The sequence below is a fragment of the Cervus canadensis genome, chromosome 18 (assembly GCF_019320065.1).
Source record: "Cervus canadensis isolate Bull #8, Minnesota chromosome 18, ASM1932006v1, whole genome shotgun sequence".
Classification (NCBI taxonomy): domain Eukaryota; kingdom Metazoa; phylum Chordata; class Mammalia; order Artiodactyla; family Cervidae; genus Cervus; species Cervus canadensis.
In genome coordinates, this window is record NC_057403.1 from 12,271,196 (window position 1) to 12,291,873 (window position 20,678).

General features: G+C 43.6%; 2 protein-coding genes and 1 pseudogene across 2 annotated transcripts in view; 1 reads left to right on the top strand and 2 right to left on the bottom strand.

Annotated features, from left to right (window-relative positions):
- The window catches only part of LOC122421215 (translation initiation factor IF-2-like), a 30,733-nt gene that overhangs the window by 1,336 nt on the left and 8,719 nt on the right, over window positions 1-20,678 (bottom strand). The window contains exons 3-6 of the mRNA XM_043437085.1: window positions 19,580-20,209; window positions 17,881-17,969; window positions 16,366-16,492; window positions 16,030-16,125 (exon numbers count right to left, since the gene is read on the bottom strand). Coding sequence (XP_043293020.1) covers window positions 16,030-16,125; window positions 16,366-16,492; window positions 17,881-17,969; window positions 19,580-20,209 — 942 coding nt within the window. The remainder of the gene's footprint in view (window positions 1-16,029; window positions 16,126-16,365; window positions 16,493-17,880; window positions 17,970-19,579; window positions 20,210-20,678) is intronic.
- Window positions 8,512-10,702, bottom strand: LOC122420047 (zinc finger protein 582). The gene is made up of 2 exons (XM_043434776.1): window positions 10,500-10,702; window positions 8,512-9,953 (listed from the first exon to the last, which is right to left on the bottom strand). The coding sequence occupies exon 2, from the start codon at window positions 9,871-9,873 to the stop codon at window positions 8,632-8,634; it is 1,242 nt and encodes a 413-aa protein (XP_043290711.1). The 5' UTR covers window positions 9,874-9,953; window positions 10,500-10,702; the 3' UTR covers window positions 8,512-8,631.
- LOC122420402 lies at window positions 10,133-11,277 on the top strand (annotated as a pseudogene).

Consider the following 20,678-nt stretch of genomic DNA (forward strand, 5'->3'; position numbering starts at 1 on the left):
CCCACCTCCCTCCCCATCCTGTCCCTCTGGATCATCCTAGTGCACAAGCCCCGATCACCCTGTATCATGCATCAAACCTAGACTGGCAATTCATTTCACCTATGATAATCATTTCCCATATTTTGAGTCTTTAAATATAATCTTAATACTGACCTTAAGAAATTGGGGGGAAAAAAAAAACGCAACAACCCAGGATTTCAGGAGAAGATAAGCCAGGTTATTAGGAGCAACCTTTCCACTGAAAATGTGATTTAAAAAGAAAACTTACACCAAAAAGTCTTTGTCAAAGGTTTGGGGAAAAAAAAAATAGCCCAGAATTAACAGGCAAAAGTCTAAGGAAACTTGAGCTCCAAGGCTCAAAGAGTACTGAAGCTAGTTTGCCCTGAGTACCAGCCCTAATTTTGTTCAGATTATCTCCTGTGTATATGTGTGTATCTTTTTTTTCCCCAAACACGTCACCTGGTGTCTTGGTGCATTTGGGCTGCAAGAACAAAATATTAATACCACAGACTGGGTCGCTTATAAACAACAAATTTCTCACAGTTCTGGAAGATGGGAAGAATTCTGAGATCTGACACTCAAGTGTGCTGACACTCAAGTGTCCAGGAAATAAATTCTTACATTGAGCCACCATATTTTGGGGTCTGATAACAGCAGCTTAGCTTAAGCCCTAAGACAAAGTCAGTCTAAAGTCACATGTGAAAGGAGCCTCATTTTCTCTGTAAACGTTTTGAGAAAAAAGTTTAGAAGGAAAAACTCTGGAAGCCAACCAGGTGAGCTTCCCCCCGCCCCCCACAATGACTCAGCTCTTAGGGCTGCTGTCTCTTCACCACCAACAGTTAATTCCTTTTTTGCAACAACCAGTCACACTTGACTTAGAATTGTGAAACTTTCCATGTGAAAAATAAATGGAACCTAGTTGTGCAATTGCTAGCCAAATGCCCAGTCCCTTAAGGGGACACTGATAGAGGAAGGTAAAGAGCATGGCTAGACAAATCAGGAAGGTGCTGTTTCAGAAGTAACTCAGACCTGTTTCCAGCTTTACAAGGCTCAAACTTTGCTTCTGAAATCCAGTCAAACTCTTTAGTGGTTCCCTGGAAAGTCAAGTTGGTGGAATCATGATGCTTAGATGATAGGTAATGAGTTTTGAGAGTAAGATCTTAACCAACAGCTGAGACGCCTGTCCTCCAATTTGTACACACATCCCTCCCGGTGGATATGTGTGGGAGGAGAAGGAGGGAATTAGCCACCCGTACATACTCGGCTCCAGTGGACTTGATGGCTGCATCTTTGGGGCTATCCTGGTATGAAAAACTACGGTGTTTAGGCTTTGAGAGCTGAGTGACCACATGACCCTGAGGACAAGGGTAAATTTGCTACATAAAGGGAAAGGGCACTATAAAGAAAATTGCTCAGTGTTAACTGAGTTAAATTATGTAAAGTGCTTATTATGTTATGGTGCCTATATATATATAACATACACTCTTATGTTACAGTGCTATACACACACACATCTTCCTCAATTTACTATGGGGTTATATAGCCTGATAAACCCACTGTAAGTTAAAAATATTTAGTTGAAAAAGCATTTAATAATACACTTAACCTACTGAACGTCATAGCTTAGCTTCACCTTAAACATGCACAGACCACCTACATTAGCCTACAGTCAAGCACAGTCATTTAACACAAAGCCTATTTTATACTAAAGAATATCTCATGTAACTTACTGACTACTGTACTGAAAGTGGAGATCAGAATGGTTCTAAGTGTATCTGTTGCTTACCTTTCTGATCTCCTGGATGTCTGAGATAGCTTGCTGAAGCTGGAGCTTCTTGCTGTTGCCCAGCATCATGAGAGCCTCATACAGTATATCACTAGCTCAGAAAAGGGTCAAAATTTAAAACTTAAGAACAGTTACTACTGAATGAATATCACGTTCAGTTCCGTCGCTCAGTCGAGTCTGACTCAGGCCTCCGTGTCCATCACCAACTCCCAGAGTTTGCTCAAACTCATGTCCATTGAGTTGGTGATGCCATCCAAACATCTCATCCTCTGTTGTCCCCTTTTCCTCCTGCCTTCAATCTTTCCCAACATCAGAGTCTTTGGGTTTGCATCAGGTGGCCAAAGTATTAGAGTTTCAGCTTCAGCACCAGTCCTTCCAATGAATACTTAGGACTGATTTCCTTTAGGATGGACTGGTTGGATCTCCTTGCAGTCCAAGGGATGCTCAAGTCTTCTCCAACACCACAGTTCAAAAGCATCAATACTAAGGCGCTCAGCTTTCTTCGTAGTCCAACTCTCACATCCATACATGACTACTGGAAAAACCATAGCTTTGACTCGATGGACCTTTGTTGGCAAAGTAATGTCTCTACTTTTTAATATGCTGTCTAGGTTGGTCATAACTTTTTCAAGGAGCAAGCGTCTTTTAATTTCATGGCTGCAGTCACCATCTGCAGTGATTTTGGAGCCCCCCCCAAAATAAAGTCTGTCACTATTTACACTATTGCCCCATCTATTTGCCATGAAGTGTTGGGACCAGATGCCTTGAGGTACTCCTTTCCCAATTTGGAACCAGTCTGTTGTTCCATGTCAGGTTCTAACTGTTGCTTCCTGACCTGCATATAGATTTCTCAGGAGGCAGGTAAGGTGGTCTGGTATTCCCATCTCTTGAAGAGTATCACATTCAAGCCACTGTAAAGTGAAAAAATCCTAAATTGGACCACCCTAAGTTGGGGGCTATCTATACATACAGAGAGATAGAGATATCTGTATTGACATATAGCTCTATCAGATCTGTTTATCTTAATGTCAGTCAGTGACAGCCTTTCTCTAAACACACAGAGACTTTCTCCTTGAACTAACTAGATAAGGCTTCTCCAAGACCTCAAGGCTCCAATCTCGGGCTCTGTTCCTAACCCATTGAGTCCAGTTTTACAAGAATTCTGCTGGGTCAGTTTATCAAGACTCCCCACTCCTACCCCAATCCTTAACATCTTTTCAGCAAGAATCCTATTAAGTCCATTTAGCCAGATTCTCCTTTATCTTCGATGATTTGTCTTTGTTAACTGCACATCCAGTGATTCCCCACCTTGCTCCTTGACTATAAATCCCCACTTGTTATATTTGGAATGGAGCCCAGTTTGGGACAAAGACCTCTAGCCCTGTGGCAATAATTCCTGAGTAAAATTTGCCTTGAGAAGCTTTAGATTCTATCCAGTTCTGGTTTTCTTTGACAATGTTTTGGGGAAGGCTCAGATACCGTGGAGAATCCATACAATTAGAATCTTCCTAGGGAAAACGCAAATTTAAAAAAAAAAAGACAAAATTGCCCACAGCCGTAAGTGGTTTCTGGGGTTAAGAAATCTTCAAGAAGGCTGGGATCCGTTTGGGTCTGGACACGGCCCCGCTGCCACGGTTGCTGAGAAATGTAGTCGCGAGGCAGAAGAGCCAAGACTTGGTCACCCCTCACCTCCCCCGAACCGCCAAAGACGCTCCCCGCAACCCACAGAGAGCTCTGATACAGCCCCGGGCTGAGCAGGCACGTTGACTCGCACGCGCGGAAACAATCGCTCTGAGACAAAACCAAGCGAGGGTTCCTACTAAGTTACAACCCCCTTCGAAACTCCAAGGCATTCGGTCTTCTCTGGCTGGCAACACCGAGATTCCCGAAGAGCTGTCCAACCGCAGGGCCTTCTGGGAAATGTAGTCCGGGGCCGGGGGGAGGGGGGCGGTCGCCCGAAGAATGCTGGGAAGACGAAGCCGGACGATGATTGGGCCCCGGCCGCAGCGGCTTCTGGGAGTGCAGTTCGGGGTCTCGCTCTAGTTAGGCCGGAACACGGCTTAGCAGCTCCTCAACCTTGGCTTTGTCTGACAGCCCAGAACCAAACCTTCCTCGGTGAGTTGTGCCTGTGGGCCATGACCTGTTCGTGCGACCTGCTTTGCATGTGAGGTGTGGGGCGGTCTGTGTGACGTGACGCGGTCACCCCAGTGACTGGGTGGGAAGAGGCAGGTGACCTGCAGCTGTGTGAATGGACGGGTGGGATTCTGCGACGCGGTGCGTGACTGTGCGAGGAGGGTGTTGTATGTGAGGTGTTTTTGTGGGTGACCACAGGTCTTAGAATGTGTAGCCTTGGGTTATGTATGACTCAACCTTCAGTCTTACTGTATCAGTGTGACCGGAGTTGTTCAGAAACAGTGTTAGATTTAAGATAATGACATGAATGGGGGTTTCTATTTGGTTGCCTGTGGGATTGTGATAGTAAAGCCTTCCTTGGTGGCTCAGACGTTAAAGAATCTGCCTGCAGTGCAGGAGACCAGGGTTCGACCCTGGGTCGGGAAGATCCCCTGGAGAAGGGAATAGCTGTCCATTCCAGGATTGATAGCTGTTTTCCAGTTTTCTTTCCCCATTTATAAATAGGGTACTAATTTTACATCTCTTATTACCCTGAAATTCTGCAGCAAAGCACAAACAACATAAAACATGATAGAGACATGACTCTTACAGAAACTCAGAATTATTACAGAGAAAAATTCAAAATCAGCGTACAGTGTTCAAACATGAAGATGGGATTCAAAACAGTTCCTTATTATGGTGCAGCCCGTCTTGGCTTTGTCCCAAACATTACAGTTCGTCATTCATTTCCTTTTGCTGATTGGAATGTGGCTGCAGAAATTCAGGAGGCCTTGGGCTGCAGATTTAGTTTTACCATCCTGAAGCACGGATCTAAGGTATGCCTGACCTGCTCTGCCCACCCTCTGAGGAAGGACGCTTTCCCTCAGAAGGTCTCAAAGCTTGTCCAAGGCATCAGTTTTGCCCTGAACCAGACCCAGAACCCAGAGTTTCTATCCCTTAATATAGTATTGTTTTCATCTGGCCTCGTGGTTTCTGCATATCTTTTTACATCTTCAAGCTTTTCAATCATGAGGAAAATAATCCTTATTTGAAATAGTACACTTTAAAATAGAAATAAAAAATTGGGAGGTACTAATTTAGAAGAAAATTATCTTGGGCTTAAAAAAAAAACAAAAGACATGAGGTTATCTAAACACATCCCATTAAGTTCCTGAATTCTGCATATAGAAACTCTTGCCAAATACTGGGACGGAAGCAGTTACTGTGGTAGGCAGAATATGACCCTGCAAAGATGTCCGAAGTCCCACGAATCTGTGGGTATGTTGTTACATGGCAAGAGGGAATTGAGTTGCAGATAGAACGAACGTTACTCAGCTAACCTTAAGACAAGTTTTTGCTTCCCAGGTGGCTCAGTGGTCAAGAATCCGCCTGCAATGCAGGAGACACAGGTTTGATCCCTGGATGGAGATCCCCTGGAGAAGGAAATGGCAACCCACTCCAGTATTCTTGCCTGGGAAATCCCACGGACAGACGAGTCTGGCAGGCTATAGTCCATGGGGTTGCAAAAGAGTTGGACACAACTTAACGACCAAACAAGACAAGTTTATTCTGGGTTGTCCAGATAAGCTCAATATAATCAGAAAGCTCCTTTAAAGGTGAAAGAGGGAGGCAGAAGAGACAGTGTCAGAATGATGCATCGTGAGAAAGACTCCCTAGGCTGCTGCTAGCTATGAAGATGGTAAGAGGCCACACCAAGGAAGGTGGGCAGCCACCAGAATCTGAAAAGGCTAGGAAGTCGATTCGTCTAATGAGCCTCCAGAAGAGAACACAGCCCTGTCAGGACCTTGAATTTGGTCTGGGGAGACCTATTTCAGACTTTTGACTTTCAGGTAATAAATATGTGTTGTTTTAGGCCACCAAGTTTTGATCATTTGTTACAGCAGCAAAAGGAAATAAATACGTCCCCATAAGCTAAGAAAAACAGGCCAGAATTTGGGTTCCCCTTCTGGAAGATCAGAAGCCAGAATTAAGTGACATCTCTGTATTACTGAGAAAAAAAAAAAAAAACTGTAAGAACATTTCACCAAACAAAAATATAATTTGTGCAGGACATAGAAGGATTCAGAGAATACCAGCTATATAACATTTATTGAGATAAATACAATACTCAGTAAAATAGTCTAACCAAATTGCATCTGAAATAAAACCGTTACCTCAAGGCAGGAGAAAACAGTAATTAAAAAAGAAAACAAACAGTGGCTAGCAATGAATGTTACTTTGAATACTCTAAGTTTGAATGGAAATCATGAATGGCTCTGGTAATATAAGCATATAAGCATCAAATAAGAGTAAAACCAAAAGCTTTGGACTGTGGGTCTTCATTAGGTTAGTGCAATGCAGAGAATGTTAAAACAATAGGCTGTGAAGGAGGGGAAAGAGAAAGGATGGCCTCTTCTTGGAGGAAAGTAGCAAAGAAAACTAATAGTGGGTTAGAAAGTATAACAGTGCTCTCATTCTGCCCAACAATGATGAAGAATGGGGAAATAATTACTATGCTAAGCATAGTGGGAAGTTTCAATTTAGCAAGAGAAATAAGGAAAGGAAAAGACCAAGAAAACATAAATAGTACACACTGAGTAGAATGAAAGGAATATGATGGTTATTACACTAAATAAAAATATGAATTTCCTTATGGAAAAAGAAGAAATTTGTAAGTTTGAGTTATTTTTTAAATCCTTTTATTTTTTAATAACTAAAATGACAGAAGTTGAAAATAAATGGATGGACAAAAACATACCAGGTAAACAAGGTTATTAGTAGTATTACACAGAATGGAAACAAAATACCAAAAGGATTATACTAGGCCAAGGTTAGCAAACTTCTTATCTAGAGGGCCAAACACAAAATAAAAAGATATTGTGGCCATAGATCTTCTTGCAGCCACTATCACTGTTGTAGATAGCATATAAATGAGCATGTCTGTGTTCCAATAAAACTTTATGTATAAAACAGGCAGCAGGCTAGATTTGGTCTGTTGATCCCTATACTTGGCAGAGTAGGACAGTGATGAAAGTGTGATTCTTAAATAGGAATTAAGTTATATGTCTTTATAGGTCAAACAATTAAAAAGTAAAAAATCTCTGGAAATTCAAGACTGGCTAAAAAATTCAATTTTAGAAAATTCTAAACCAGAAAAATCTAATCTATACCAAATTATATTAGAATGTGGAGAACTTTTATCATTATAATCTACTGGCTTAAATAGAATCTTATATCTATAAAAGAATATATATTCTTTTTCAGTATAATGGAACATATACAAAAATCAGTCCTGTACTTAGCCACAAAGAAAAATGTCTAACTCAAAAAAGTAGATACTTGCAGGCCACCTTTACCAATCATAATAAAGTAAAATTTGAAGTTGATCATTTAGAATGCTTTCAGCTGCAAGTTTACAAAATATTCGACTAAAAGTAACTTAAGCAATAAAGATTTATTTTTCTTATATAACAAAGCATCAAAGAGACAGTTCCAAATTGGCCCTGTAACTCTGTGTTGTTAGGGGTTCTGGGTCAGCTTCTTTGAGGTCCTCTCTTTTCTGCTCTTGGTTCCAAGATGACTGCAGCAGCTCCAGGCATCAGATTCTCAGAAAAAAATGTTTAAAAGCAAGAAATGAAAGAAGAGGGAGTCTCCCTAATATATGTCTCTTCTGAATAAGGAAGATCTTTCTCTGAAGACCCTATAGATCCTTAGAATATACTGGCCATACACTGGAACGGATGGGCCATCTTGAGCTGCAGAGGAGGCTGAAAGTTGGCATCTGACATCTTCAGATTCTAAGACAAGACACATGCTGCCAATAGAATGGGAATTGAATATGGCTGCTAGGTAGGCAACCAACCTGTCCTGTCTGTGACAAGTTATACAAACAACCAACCTGAAAATTAAGGAACAGTCTCCTAAACTTAATTACCCTTGGATCAGAGAGAAATAAAAAATGAGATTATTGTAGGATGTGTGCTTAGTTGCTCAGTCGTGTCCGACTCTTTGTGACCCTATGGACTGTTAGCACATCAGGCTCCTCTGTCCATGGGATTATCCCGACAAGAATACTGGAGCCAGTTGCCATTTCTTCTTCCAGGGGATCTTCCCGACTCAGGGATGGAACCTGAGTCTCCTGCAGCTCCTGCATTGGCAGGTGGATTCTTTACCACTGAGCCACCTAGGAAGCCTTAGGAGAGAAAGTAGGATAGCTACTTTCTGTATCATCATTTTCTGCCTTTGTTTTCTATTTATCATCAGGGTGTTTGGTATTCTCTTTTCTGGCTTCTTAAGTAGTACATTTAATATGTTTGAGTTCTGTCTTTCAGGTTTTCATGTTTGCATGCACTTAAAGGCATAAAAAACTCCCAAGTAGCTTCAGCCGCAGCCCACATTTCTTGGCATGTCAAACTCTCCTCCTCATTGTCTTCATTACTATCAGTGGTAACTGCATGATTTAGTTTCTTGTTAACCCAGGAGTAATTTGGCATGTTTTGTTTTTGAATTTTCAAGAAAATTCACTTTTGGCTGTTGTTAAAATTATTACACTGTGGTGAGAAAATGTAACTTTGAAGTGTGTTAGAGACAAAATTTTCTCCAACCTTATATAATTTTTCTTCAATATGAATTTTATTCCTCAGGATAAAAGAAAGCTCTGAATAAAGGAATTCTCACTTACATGACATCCTTCAAGTCTTTCTTCAAGATATAAAGAGTAAGTTGTGATTAGCCTAAGCTAATGGACTCTTCCCATTATTTCCATTCATATGATTGCTTGCTAACATAAATTCTCTGATGATTAATAAAGGATAAGTGCTGATGGAAGGCTTTTCTACATTTATTAAATTCACTTGTGTTTGTCTGTTTTGCATTCTCTGATGTTGAATGGTAGCTGAATCATGATTTAAAGTCCTCCGATGTTCCTTATATTCATAGGGCTTTTCCTCAGTATGAATTACCTGATGTTGAATCAGTTGTGAGCAGTGGCTGAAGGCTTTCCCACATTCCCTACATGCATATGGCTTTTCACCTGTATGAATTCTGTAATGTACAGTAAGATGAGAGACCCGTTTGAAAGCCCTACCACATACCTTACATTGGTAGGGTTTCTCTCCTGTGTGAATCCTCTGATGTTGCTTAAGTTGTGAGCTCACCCTAAAGGCCTTCCCACATGCCTTACATTCATAGGGTTTCTCACCAGTGTGAATTCTCTGATGTCGAATAAGAGTTGAGCCTTGATTAAAGGCCTTCCCACATTCTTTACATTCATAGAGTTTCTTGCCGGTATGAATAGTCTGATGTTGAATCAGCTGAGAACGATGACTAAAGGTTTTCCCACATTCCTTGCATGCATAGGGTTTTTCACCAGTATGAATTCTATAATGCACTTTAAGATGTGAGATCCGATTGAAAGCCTTGCCACAGTCCTTACACTGATAGGGTTTCTCACCAGTATGAATTCGTTGATGTTCAATCAGCTGTGAGCTTCGACTAAAGGCCTTTGCACAGTCCTTACATTCATAAGGTTTCTCACCAGTATGAACACGCTGATGTTGTATGAAATTTGAACCAGAATTGAAGGCCTTTCCACATTCCTTACATTCATACGGTTTTTTGCCAGAATGAATATTCTCATGTTGAATTAGTCGTGAACCATATTTAAAGGCCTTCCCACATTCCTTGCATTTATAGGGTTTCTCATTAGTCTGAATCCCTTGATGATTAATAAAGAAGTCCTCTTGCCAGAAGTCTTTTGTACATTCATTATATCCATAGGGTTTTTCTCTGGTATGAATTTTCTGATAAAAAGTAAGGGGTGCTGGCTGGCCCAAAGTGGATATTTCTTCATTATCGATTATCATTTGACTCAGATGTCCATGTGGATTTTCCTTTTCCCTGTCAGAATGACTTCTGCATTCCCAATCATCTTGGAAACTTGAGCACTCAAGACCGTAACTTGTAAGGCTTTTCATTATCTTCCATGGGGGTGATTGTACTTCATAACTGTGCTGCTTTGGAGAGAATACTGTAGTATCATACCTGGACTTCAGTACTGAAAAAGAACAAAACAAGTAGGTGTTTGTTTTTTCCTTTTCCAGAAAAAGGAGCTTCTGTAGTAAACACTGCAAAGTTGAGACTCAAGATAATATCTGTATGCTCTTGAATGTGACTAAGAAATTTAAAAATGGACAAGTAGAACAGAGAAAGAGGAAATACCATAAATTGAGGTGAATGAGGTAATCAGAGAAATCATTAAGAGTCATTCTAAAATGTTAACGTGGAGCAGAATCACTGCTGAATGAACCATGGTTTTAAAAAATGAATGTTTCTGTGAAAGCCTAGAAAAGACAAATATGAGAGTAACAAAGCAAATCATTTGTTGCTTGTGGCTAGGGGGTATGAACAATTGTGTGGGAAGGAGCACAAGGGAACTTTTCAGGGTGATGAAAATTTATCTTGTCTGTGGTAGTGGTCATGTAAGTGTACACCTTTGTCAACAGTTATTAAAATATGCTTAAGATGCAGGCATTTAATTTACTATAAATTGTACCTCAATAAAGTGGATTTTTAAAAACGATAAAGAGGGTTGACTGGATACCTCTCTGGCCGGAGCAATGAGACGGTGCCTCTGCTTGAGGGGGTGTGGTGGTACAGCAGGGCTGTTTTCACGCGCCCACTGGAAGCTGTGATGACACGGCTGAGGCCTTCTGCTGTGGCGCTGTCTGTCTCTGATGTTTAGCTGAACACAATGGCTAGAGCTAATGTCAACTGGACCAGTCTCTCCTGGACTTCCCTGTTGCCTAAAAGTGACCTGGGAAAAAGGAGGGCCTTGTTCCTTGTTTGGAAGATTAGGCCCAAATTGAATGGAGGTGGCCTCTTCCAGAGCATATTCTTTGCTGGTTATTCAAACTGCAAGGAAGGGCTGAATGGTGTTGCTGAACTTGACTCATGTACCTGGTACATGATTTCTACCACAGTGGCCTGTTTTACTGCAGTCATGGAAATCAGTCCCGTTTGGCTAATAAAGAATTGGTTGCTGCTTCATGCAGGGAACTATGGGGAAAGTAAATGGGTGCTTTTGAACGTGTTCATAAAGTATATGAGAAGGCCAAAGAGGACTTTATAGGGGGCATGTCTACTTCTTATGGTAGCATATCAGAGACCACTATTCATTTGTTTTTTGTGTGAAATTATTAGGCAAAAACTACTGGAGTAACAAATTACTTTGACAATACAGATGAAAAGTCTGTAAAAGAAGTATCAATTTTGTGGGAATGATGCTGCTGTCACCTCAAAAACTTGTACCACAACCACAGGGTATGCATACACATGAAGTTGTAATCACAAGACTATGCGAAAAGATCATACACCGTGTTTCGTTGTTCAAGAGGGAAGCGCTCTTTATGGGTCTCTGTACTGTGGTCTCACAGCTGTGGGAAGGCAGATTCCAAACACTGCCATCGTAATGACCACCTGTGCATCCGTGGTCAGCAACATCTGGCTGCCATCGTATAAAGAAGGGCAACCAAAAGATTGCGGTGGGCCATGGAATATTAAAGCCAGCCAGGTGGACAGAAGAAAATGAGTTTGGGATCATGTAATATGCCCAAGTGGAAGTCTGGTTTTAGGAATTAAGGTGGTCACACATTATTGGTGTTTTGGGCAATGTGGGAAAAAACAAAAACAGACCAGCTGCCTCCAAGGATATGCCATTAAAAGCACGCCTCTCTCCAAACCGCTGCATATTCTGTCAAGACATCCGACAGTTTAGTTCTGTTGACTGATGACAGTCAGAGTACAGTGTTTATTCCATGAGCACTTTTGCACTCATCTGAATTAAGCCACCTCTAGTCATATATTGTGAAATAACTTTACAAAGGTAGTACTGATTTTCTAACTTTTAGCTTCTCTTCTCCTTGTAAAGTTGGAAAATAGCAAAAATAATAGTGAGCTCCTCTGTATTATTTTTACATTTTCCTGACAAGATCTGATAGAGTTTTTTAATTTAGCATTAGTAGATGCTGTTTTTGACAACCAATGAGGTAATGTCTAAAAATCTTATGGACAGTCGTAGCAGGTTTTGTTTTGGTTGGTTTTCTCATATGGAATCTTAAAGGATCCCAACTGGCCAAAACAATCTTGAAAAGGAAGAACAATGGAGGCCTCTCTCACTTGCGATTTCAAAACCTGTTAAAAGAGCTACAGTAATCAAAACTGTGGAACTACCATAAAGAAAAATATTTATCCAGTGGAACACAATAGGGACAGCAGAAATAAACTCTTATACATATGGTCAAATGATCTTCAACAAGGGTGCCAAGACCACACAGTGAGGAAAAGACAGGCTCTTCAACAAATGGGGCTGAGGAAGTTGGATATCCCCATGCAAAAGAAAGAAGGAGAACCCCAACCTTACATTAAATATAATAACTCAAATTGGATTAAAGACCTAAACCTAAGATATGAAGCCTGTAGAAGAAAACAAGGGAAAAGCTTCATGACACTGCATCTGACAGTGAGTTTTTGGATATGGTACCAAAAGTGCAGGCGCCAGAAGTAAAACTGGACAGATGGGATTACGTCAAACCTAAAAGCTTCTGTGCGTCAGAGGGAAAATCAACAGGGCGAAAAGACAACGCACGGAACGGGACAAAACATCTACAAATAAGTATCTGCTAAAGGGTTACTATACAGACAATAAAAAGAACTAAAACTCAACAAAAAAATAACCGGATTTCAAAATGGGCAAAGGACTTGAATAGACATTTTTCCAAAGAACACATACAGATGGCCAACAGGCATGAGATTCAGTATTCAGAGTTTGGTATTAGGAAATCTATTCATGTAATCCATATTTTATAGATTGAAAGAAAAAAACTTAATAAAATATGAAAAAGTAGATGCTTCTTTAAGTGAAGAAAACATCCCTATGTCATTCCTATGGCTGATATTATGCTTGATAAAAGTTACTAAAAATATTCCTGTTAAGGTCAAGAACAAGATTAGTATGTAAAACCCCTCTTAATACTGTTCTGGGGGTACTACATAATTAGCATCCTAGTCAGGCAAGACAAAAAACCTGTAAGATAGAAAAATGTAAAAACATCACCATTTGCAGATATATATATAATACGTATTATATATATATAATCAAACACTTGGAAAGCTCAAGAGAGTTACATAAAAAAACTGTCATAAACAATGAGAAAATTCAATAAATTGGGTCAGCTACAAAATTCATCTGAAGATGAGACTAGCTTTTGTCATATTAGAAAATAGCCAGTTGGAGTATAATATGGATGAATGCCGTATTAGTCCATATTATAGATTATGCCATTTCCAATAGCAATAAATATAAACTACCTAGGAATAAATGTAATAAGACATACAGAATCTTTATAAAGAAAATGTTAAAATCTTCATCAGGTATGATCATAAAGGAAGGGAAAAGCCTGCTGTGTTTTCAATAGGAGACTCCATGTGATAAAATCAGTTTTCTCTTAATCTATAAATTCATAGTGATTACAGTAAGAAAAAAAATGCATGATTTTTTTTTTTTTTTGAAAGCAAATATTCTAAGGTTTAGAAAGAAATGTAAATGAGAATAGCCAGAAAAATTCTGAAAAGAATGAAGAGGGACTAATACCAGATATATAAAACATTTAAACGCTTAATAAACAGTAATGCTATAGACACATGGTTGGAGATTAATGGGCTACAACAAAAAGTCCAAAAATAGATTCAGATACACAGATGATAAAGCAGATGACGAAGGTGGCTTTTATACATTAGTGATGAAGAGATAAACTGATAAATGCTGTTTGAATAACTGGATAATCTGGAAGGTAACATGAAATCACATCTTACACTAGGAAAAATTCCACATGGATCATAAATATCATCGTAAATAAGCTAGAAAAAAATCACAGGAGACTGACTCCTAACCTGAAAGGGTGAAGTTCTCTTGAAATATGACACAAACCCATAGGACAAAGGAGTAAAGAAACAGGACCTCAGACACACACTCTGTCAAATGACAAAAGCAAAGATCTGTCCTCTGATGTTCTTGGTGTGGTAGGTAGAATAACAGCCTCCCCGAGACGTCCGTGTCCTCATTCCCAGACCCGAACATGTTAGGTTACAGGGCCGCACACGCCGCCCCTCCCTGTGCTCACCCCACAGCTGACCTCACTCAGGCCCAGGGGTCATGCTTGCGTCTTAGTTTCCCATTTAAAACTCTCTCATGGTACACTGTATGTTGCAGAAACCGTCTATGGACATGATTTGGTCCTGTGCTACACTGTGGCCTTGAGTCTCATCAGGGAAGATTTTGCATGCACACACATGTGTACACACACACCCACACACACACATACACCCCCTCGGGAACATCTGGCAATGTCTGGAGACATTTTTGGCTTCACAACTGAGGGGAGGCCAGGGAGGCTGCTAAACATCCTGCCATGCATAGAATGACATCCCCACTTCCCGCCCCCACTAGCTCCTCGACAATGAATTATCCCACCCAAAATGTCAACACCACTGAGGTTGAGAAACCCCCATCCAGAGCAGGAGCACCCCAGGCAAAGGACAGCCTCAAAACGGGACAAAGCCTCAAAACAGGAATACACTTGATGTGCTGAAGCCGGCATGTGTGGACTCGCATTGTCTGCTCGCGTGCCCCTACAGCAGAGCTGAGGTAGCTGGCAAAGCCTGAAATACGTCCTGTCTGGACCTTGAAAGAAGACATCTGCCAAACTCTACGTGAATGGAGCAGCAAGAGAGGCTGGTGTGGCTGTAACCGAGCAAGCAACATGGGGTGGTGCGAGATGAAATCAGAGTGGAGGCAGGCGACAGATTACAGAGGCACCTCAGGCCAACAGAAGTTGCTGGGATACTGAAAGCGTTCTATTCTGCACTGCCCGCAAGGGCAGCCCCTGGCTACTCATGGCTACTCAGCATCTGAAGTGTGGCGTGGGCAGCTGTGACATGGGATTTTACTTTTACTTTTAGTTAAAAGTTTCAGTTAAAAGCCACAGCACGTGTGGCTGATGGCTACAGTACAGACATAGAGCCTTCTAGGCCATGGGATAGATTCGGGCTTTTCTCTTGAGTGAGACAGGAAGCTGTGGGCAAGTTGTGAGCAGAGATGTAATACACCCCCGCTGAAGACTGAGAAGGGCTTCCCAGGTGGCACAGCGGTAAAGAATCCGCACAAGAGTGGATGCAGAGTGGGGGGAGGCGGCCACTGCACTTCCGAGTGGTGGGGGGAATGTGGGAGGTCGCAGTGTTGCTTGTTAGTGAGAAGTGGTTAAATTCTGGATATATTTTGAGGTAGAGCTAACAGGATCTGCTGACAGACTGAATACGTGTGTGAGACGGAAAAGTCAGGGATGCTTCAGCAGTTTTTGACTTAAGCAAGTCAGGTAGAGTCGCCTCGTACTGATGTGCAGAAGAAGCGGGGCGGGAGTATACTTGTCAGGGACGTCCCTTTGGGACGTAAGTTCAAGGTGTCTGGTGAACATCCAAGTGGAGCTGATAGGATACAGGTATCAAGTTCAAGGGAGAAGCTGAAGCTGAAGGCGGTAATTGGTGATAAAGAACTCGATCCGGTGGTGGGAACATTCTCTATCTGCACTGTCCAGGACAGTAGCCACTAGCCACAAAATAGCTACTGAACATCTGGAATGGGTCAGGTGCAACTGAGGTACTGAGTTTTGAAATGGATATAATTGTAGGGAATTCCCTGGTGGCCCAGAGGTTAGGACTTCCGTGCTTTTACTGCCGAGGGCCTGGGTGCAATATCTAGTCGGGGCACGAAGATCCCACCAGCCTGGAGGCACAGCCCAAAAAAAGAAAAACGTATTTACTTATAGTGAGTTTAAATTTCCATGGCCACGTGTGGCCAGTAGTGGCTCCTCCTCAGCCAGCAAGGTGGGAAGGGCGTGTATCGCGCGGCCCTGGAGGAGGTCGCGGGGAGCAGACGTGCAGAGCAGAGGCCCAGGGCTGAGCCCGGGTCCTCCAGCTTGTGCTGAAGGTGAGCTCCGCCTCAAAGTGCCCGCCGCCTCCTCAGCCCGCTGGGCAGTCAGCCACACTGCGTTCCCTCTCCCCACGCACGCCTCACTCACCTGGGCACGGGCCTCCCGTCGCCACTTCCCCCACCGTCCAGGGCTCTTTGCCTTGCTCCAAGAAGGATATCACATCAGGTTTGGAAACGGCAAGACCTGGACGTAAGGAAAAAACATGCCACCCGGTTATGCTGCGGGGCCTCAGAGTTCAGATCCAGGGTTAACAAGCAGGACAGGCACGAAGGGCCAAGGGAACAGGAGAGTCACATGAGGGTTGGGGCAGACGCAGCTTCAGGCCAAAGAGCTGCCCTTTAACCACCCAAAAGACCCTCGACATTGACAAGGAACCCATGCGGCCCGGGGTAACCTCCAAAGTAACAGCCCGCACCGCCTTACCCAGTGAGACCAGGTTGCTATAGGTCTCCAACATCACGTCTCTGTACAGATCCCTCTGAGTGGGCGCCAGCTGTTCCCATTCTTCTTGGGAGAAGACTATGGCCACATCCCTGAATAAGTCTGACCCCTGGAACAACAGGCAGGTATGCTATAAGCATATTTCACGGAAACATTTTCCCATGGGATGAGAGGCGATGGAGGAGGTCTCTGCAGGAATGGGGTGTCCTGGTGGAGAAGGCTGGGGCTGGAGGCGCCTGACGTGACAGGTGAAGGAGAAGATGAGCACAGGTAAAAGAGCGGTTCGGGTATTCTCGCACAAACCACAGCTCGTGTGCTCGGGTCCAGGAGGAAGATTAAACCCGGACAAATCGAGTTTTCCCGGTTAGGACAGTGTCATCGAGCATACTGCCTCCCCTGTGCTTGGTACATGATAAATTCTCCGTGTGAGGCCTGTCATCTGGACTTCTAGGAGTAACAGCAACAAAACCCAACAGTTTTTGGGTAGTCTTTCCTCAAAATATTAAAAGATATACCTAATATCTTGTGCATGCTCAGTCGTGTCTGACTCTCTGTGACCCCGTGGACTGTAGCCCCCCAGGTTCCTCTGTCCGCGACTTTTTCAGGCATGGTTTGCCATTTCCTCCTCCAGGGGAATCTTCCTGACCCAGGGATGGAACCCGCGTCTCCTGCACTGGCAGGTGGATTCTTTACCACTGAGCACCTGGGGAGCCAGATGTTTTACCTTAGAGAATAGAATTTTCGTTTGTCAAGAACTGCTTGAAGACATAGGCTCATCATTATATGAAAACATATCACACAAATTTTTCCTATGGGGAAAATCTTGAATGATGATTACTTTTATTAGCTGCATAGTAGATTATCAAGTGAAATAACTGACTCAACCATTCTTTTATTTTGGATGCAGAGGTCTCCAAGGTCTTTCTGCTCTTTCAAAACTATGACTATCCAGATTTGGAACAATGCATCCATCTAACTGGTGGTCTTACAGTCCCAGCTCTGCACTGTGCTTGCTCTTAAGCTGAAGAAGCTGGTGGAGAATGACCAAGATTCCAATGCTCTGTTCAGCCTCAAACTGGACCTTAATGCAGGCATTTAATCTCCTAGATGCCCTGATAAACTTCAGTTACACACCCAACTGTCAATATAGGAGATGGTGACCCCACACTGAAATTGAGCCCAACCAATACCAACTCCCCTGATTTTGTGTGTGTGATCTCTCATCAGTATTCATCTCCATTTCATCAAATCTCAGTTCTTGTAAGGGATGTTCTCATTTTATATAAGGAAATGGATTTCTTCTCCCTCTGGCCTCCCAGAAGAATACCAAGCCATCAGAAGACACAGAATGCTATACAGAATGAATCCACATGGGCACTAGTCAGCGTGGATGGGGCCCAGGGGGAGGGAACCTCTGAGAAGCAGATTCTTGGATGGAACCCAGGGGGGAAACTTCAGGATAAGGAAAACAAATATTTACATGATTTGAAAACTCACGAGGGACATGACTGTCAGGATCTCATGGGCTGCTGCGTCCTCCTCTTGGTTTGTCTCTTGGGGAAGGGCAAAGTCCTGAGATGACAGACCTGAGTGGGGAAAGAGCAATCACATGAGAGGCCAGGCTTGCCTCACAGCTCCCAGAAAGTGCGCAGTGACAGTGCCCACTCTGCTCCCCACCACCCAGTTACAGGGCGCCTTCCCCAGTTCCACCTTGTTGCTGATGCAATCTGAGGGGGGGACGCATGGACCTGGGCCAGCGACTGAGAATTGGGTCCCTGGGACAAGGAAGGCTGTCCTCAGGCCAGGGAGCACAGCCTGCCTGATCTGCTCAGTGAAGCCTTCCCAGAACCAAACCGTCTAATACTCGCGTGCCCATACTGTAACACCCTCAGAGGTCTCCCTGGCTCTGAACCTAACTTTCTAATTCATAAAGAACCCTACAGCCCTACCTAAGGTCTGGCAGGCACCATTTTGCAGACCCTGCCTTGAGTCAACACGTTTGCAGTGGGCAAATTAGATGGGGCAGGCCCAGTACTCCATAAATAAGCCTCTGCACAGAGATGTAAGTGAGCGAAGCTTTGGGCACAGTATTTGATGAAAAACGGAATCAAGATTGGTACATAACAGTTCACAAGTAGGCGAGTGATTGAATTATATGGATGTCAAGCAACTATCAAAAGTCATGTGGGACAACATCAACCGACAAATACGTTCGCAACTGGATCCCTTCTACAACAAGGTAACATTCAGCAACAGAAGTCAAACCCACCCACCTACTGACAGGCAGGCTAACACTGTCCAAAAAAAACTAAGCTAAACTGTAATGGAAAACATCCAAGTATTAAGAATGATGCCATTTAACCACTTCCTGAGTTCAGTAAAACAGTATTTTATAAAAGAGCTTAGGACATTGCCCAACATGTAACAAATACTTAATTCTTAATGTGTAAACGGAATAATGATTTTGTTTAGTCGCTAAGTAGTGTACGACTCTTGCGACCCATGGACTGTAACCCACCAGGCCTCTCTGTCCATGGGATTCTCCAGGCAAGAATACTGGAGTGGGTTGCCATTTCCTTCTCCAGGGGAATCTTCCCCAACCAGGATCAAACCTGTGTCTCCCGCATTGCAGGTGAATTCTTTACCACTGAGCTATCGGGGAAGCCCACTGTTCCTTAATATCACGTAGAAGGCCGTATGCCTTACAACAACTTTCTTTAAAGCATTATTTGTATTCGCTGTAACTATTTCATTACAGGGGTGGCCCGTGACTTACTCAGCCATCTTCCCATGAATGTATCATGATAGTGAAAGTCGCTCAGTTGTGTCCAACTCTTTGGGACCTAGTCCATGGGATTCTCCAGGCCAGAATACTGGAAGGGGTTGCCTTTCCCTCCTCTGGGGATCTTCCCAACCCAGAGATCGAACCCAGGTCTCCCGCAGTGCAGGCGGATTCTTTACCAGCTGAGCCACAAGGGAAGCCCCAATGGTTGGACAAATTTTGAACAAGAACATAATATGTTTCTAAGTCGCTGCTTGTAAACTAGAGGTTCCAAATTTTCAGGGGTCTTCCAACTCTGAGAGTCTTATGAGACAAGACTTCACCCCAGATTTTTAAAAGGATGCATAAGAAAAATGCAAAACATCCATAAGCAAGCAGTTTCTGGGGGCCGCGACCCCCAACAGGCACACCCACCTAAGGGGTCCATGGACCCGGGCCAGGAGCCCTGGCGGCAACAGGCGGCGACAGCAGGGCGCGCCGCGGGGGCCGATGGGGAGTGTAGTCCGGAGCCCGGAAAGCCGCAGACGGACGGCGAAACGAGACGTTCCGGTTCTTTCCAGGCCCGTGACCCGCCCGGCCGCGGCGCCCAGTCCGGCGCAGACCCCGGGGCTCCTGGTAAGCTCCGGAGCCCCTCACCTGCCAACTCCTCTGGTCCAGGTGCCCCGCGGCCGCGCCCCCAGCAGCCCCGGGTGCGCTTCCTCGTCCGTACCAGTGGACTCAGGAGCCGGAAGATGGCGCAGACGCACAAAGCACTGCCGATGCTGCGTCGCGGTTGGACAGGCGCCGCAGTGTCTTCTGGGAAACGTAGTCTCCGGTCCTCAAGGCTGGACCCAAGGAGCAAGACTGCGTCTCGCGATGCTTCGAGTGGGCGGGGCTCCTGCGTAAATCGGTGCGTGGGAAACCGTCTGGGATACGAATGTACCTTGTGGGTTTCGTGGGTCGCCGGGTGAGTGCCTTGGCGTCGGGCGCGCTCTCCTCGCGTGGCTGTCTCCCTGATGCAGGTGAGTGTGGGCGTGGCCGTACCCAGGTGAGCTGTGTTCGGTTCTGACCCGGTCGTTAAGTGTGTGACTGGGACCGTTAAACGCCGGGTATATGTTTGTGTGTGTAAAATCGGTATGTGGAAAAAATCCCATTATTAAATCACCGTCGCCGTGGAACAGCCGTTTTACTGGAAGACTTGGAGGGAGGAAAAAGTCCGAGAGTTCGTTTGGTAACTAATTTTATTTATTTATTTTTTTGGTAACTAATTTTATTTTATTTATTTTTTTTTTAATTTTTTATTAGTTGGAGGCTAATTACTTCACAACATTTCAGTGGGTTTTGTCATACATTGATATGAATCAGCCATAGATTTACACGTATTCCCCATCCCGATCCCCCCTCCCACCTCCCTCTCCACCCGATTCCTCTGGGTCTTCCCAGTGCACCAGGCCCGAGCACTTGTCTCATGCATCCCACCTGGGCTGGTGATCTGTTTCACCATAGATAGTATACATGCTGTTCTTTTGAAATA

Excerpts from the sequence above, each read along its gene's own strand:
- LOC122420047 (XM_043434776.1), bottom strand. The coding sequence starts at position 9,873 with ATGAAAAGCCTTACAAGTTACGGTCTTGAGTGCTCAAGTTTCCAAGAT.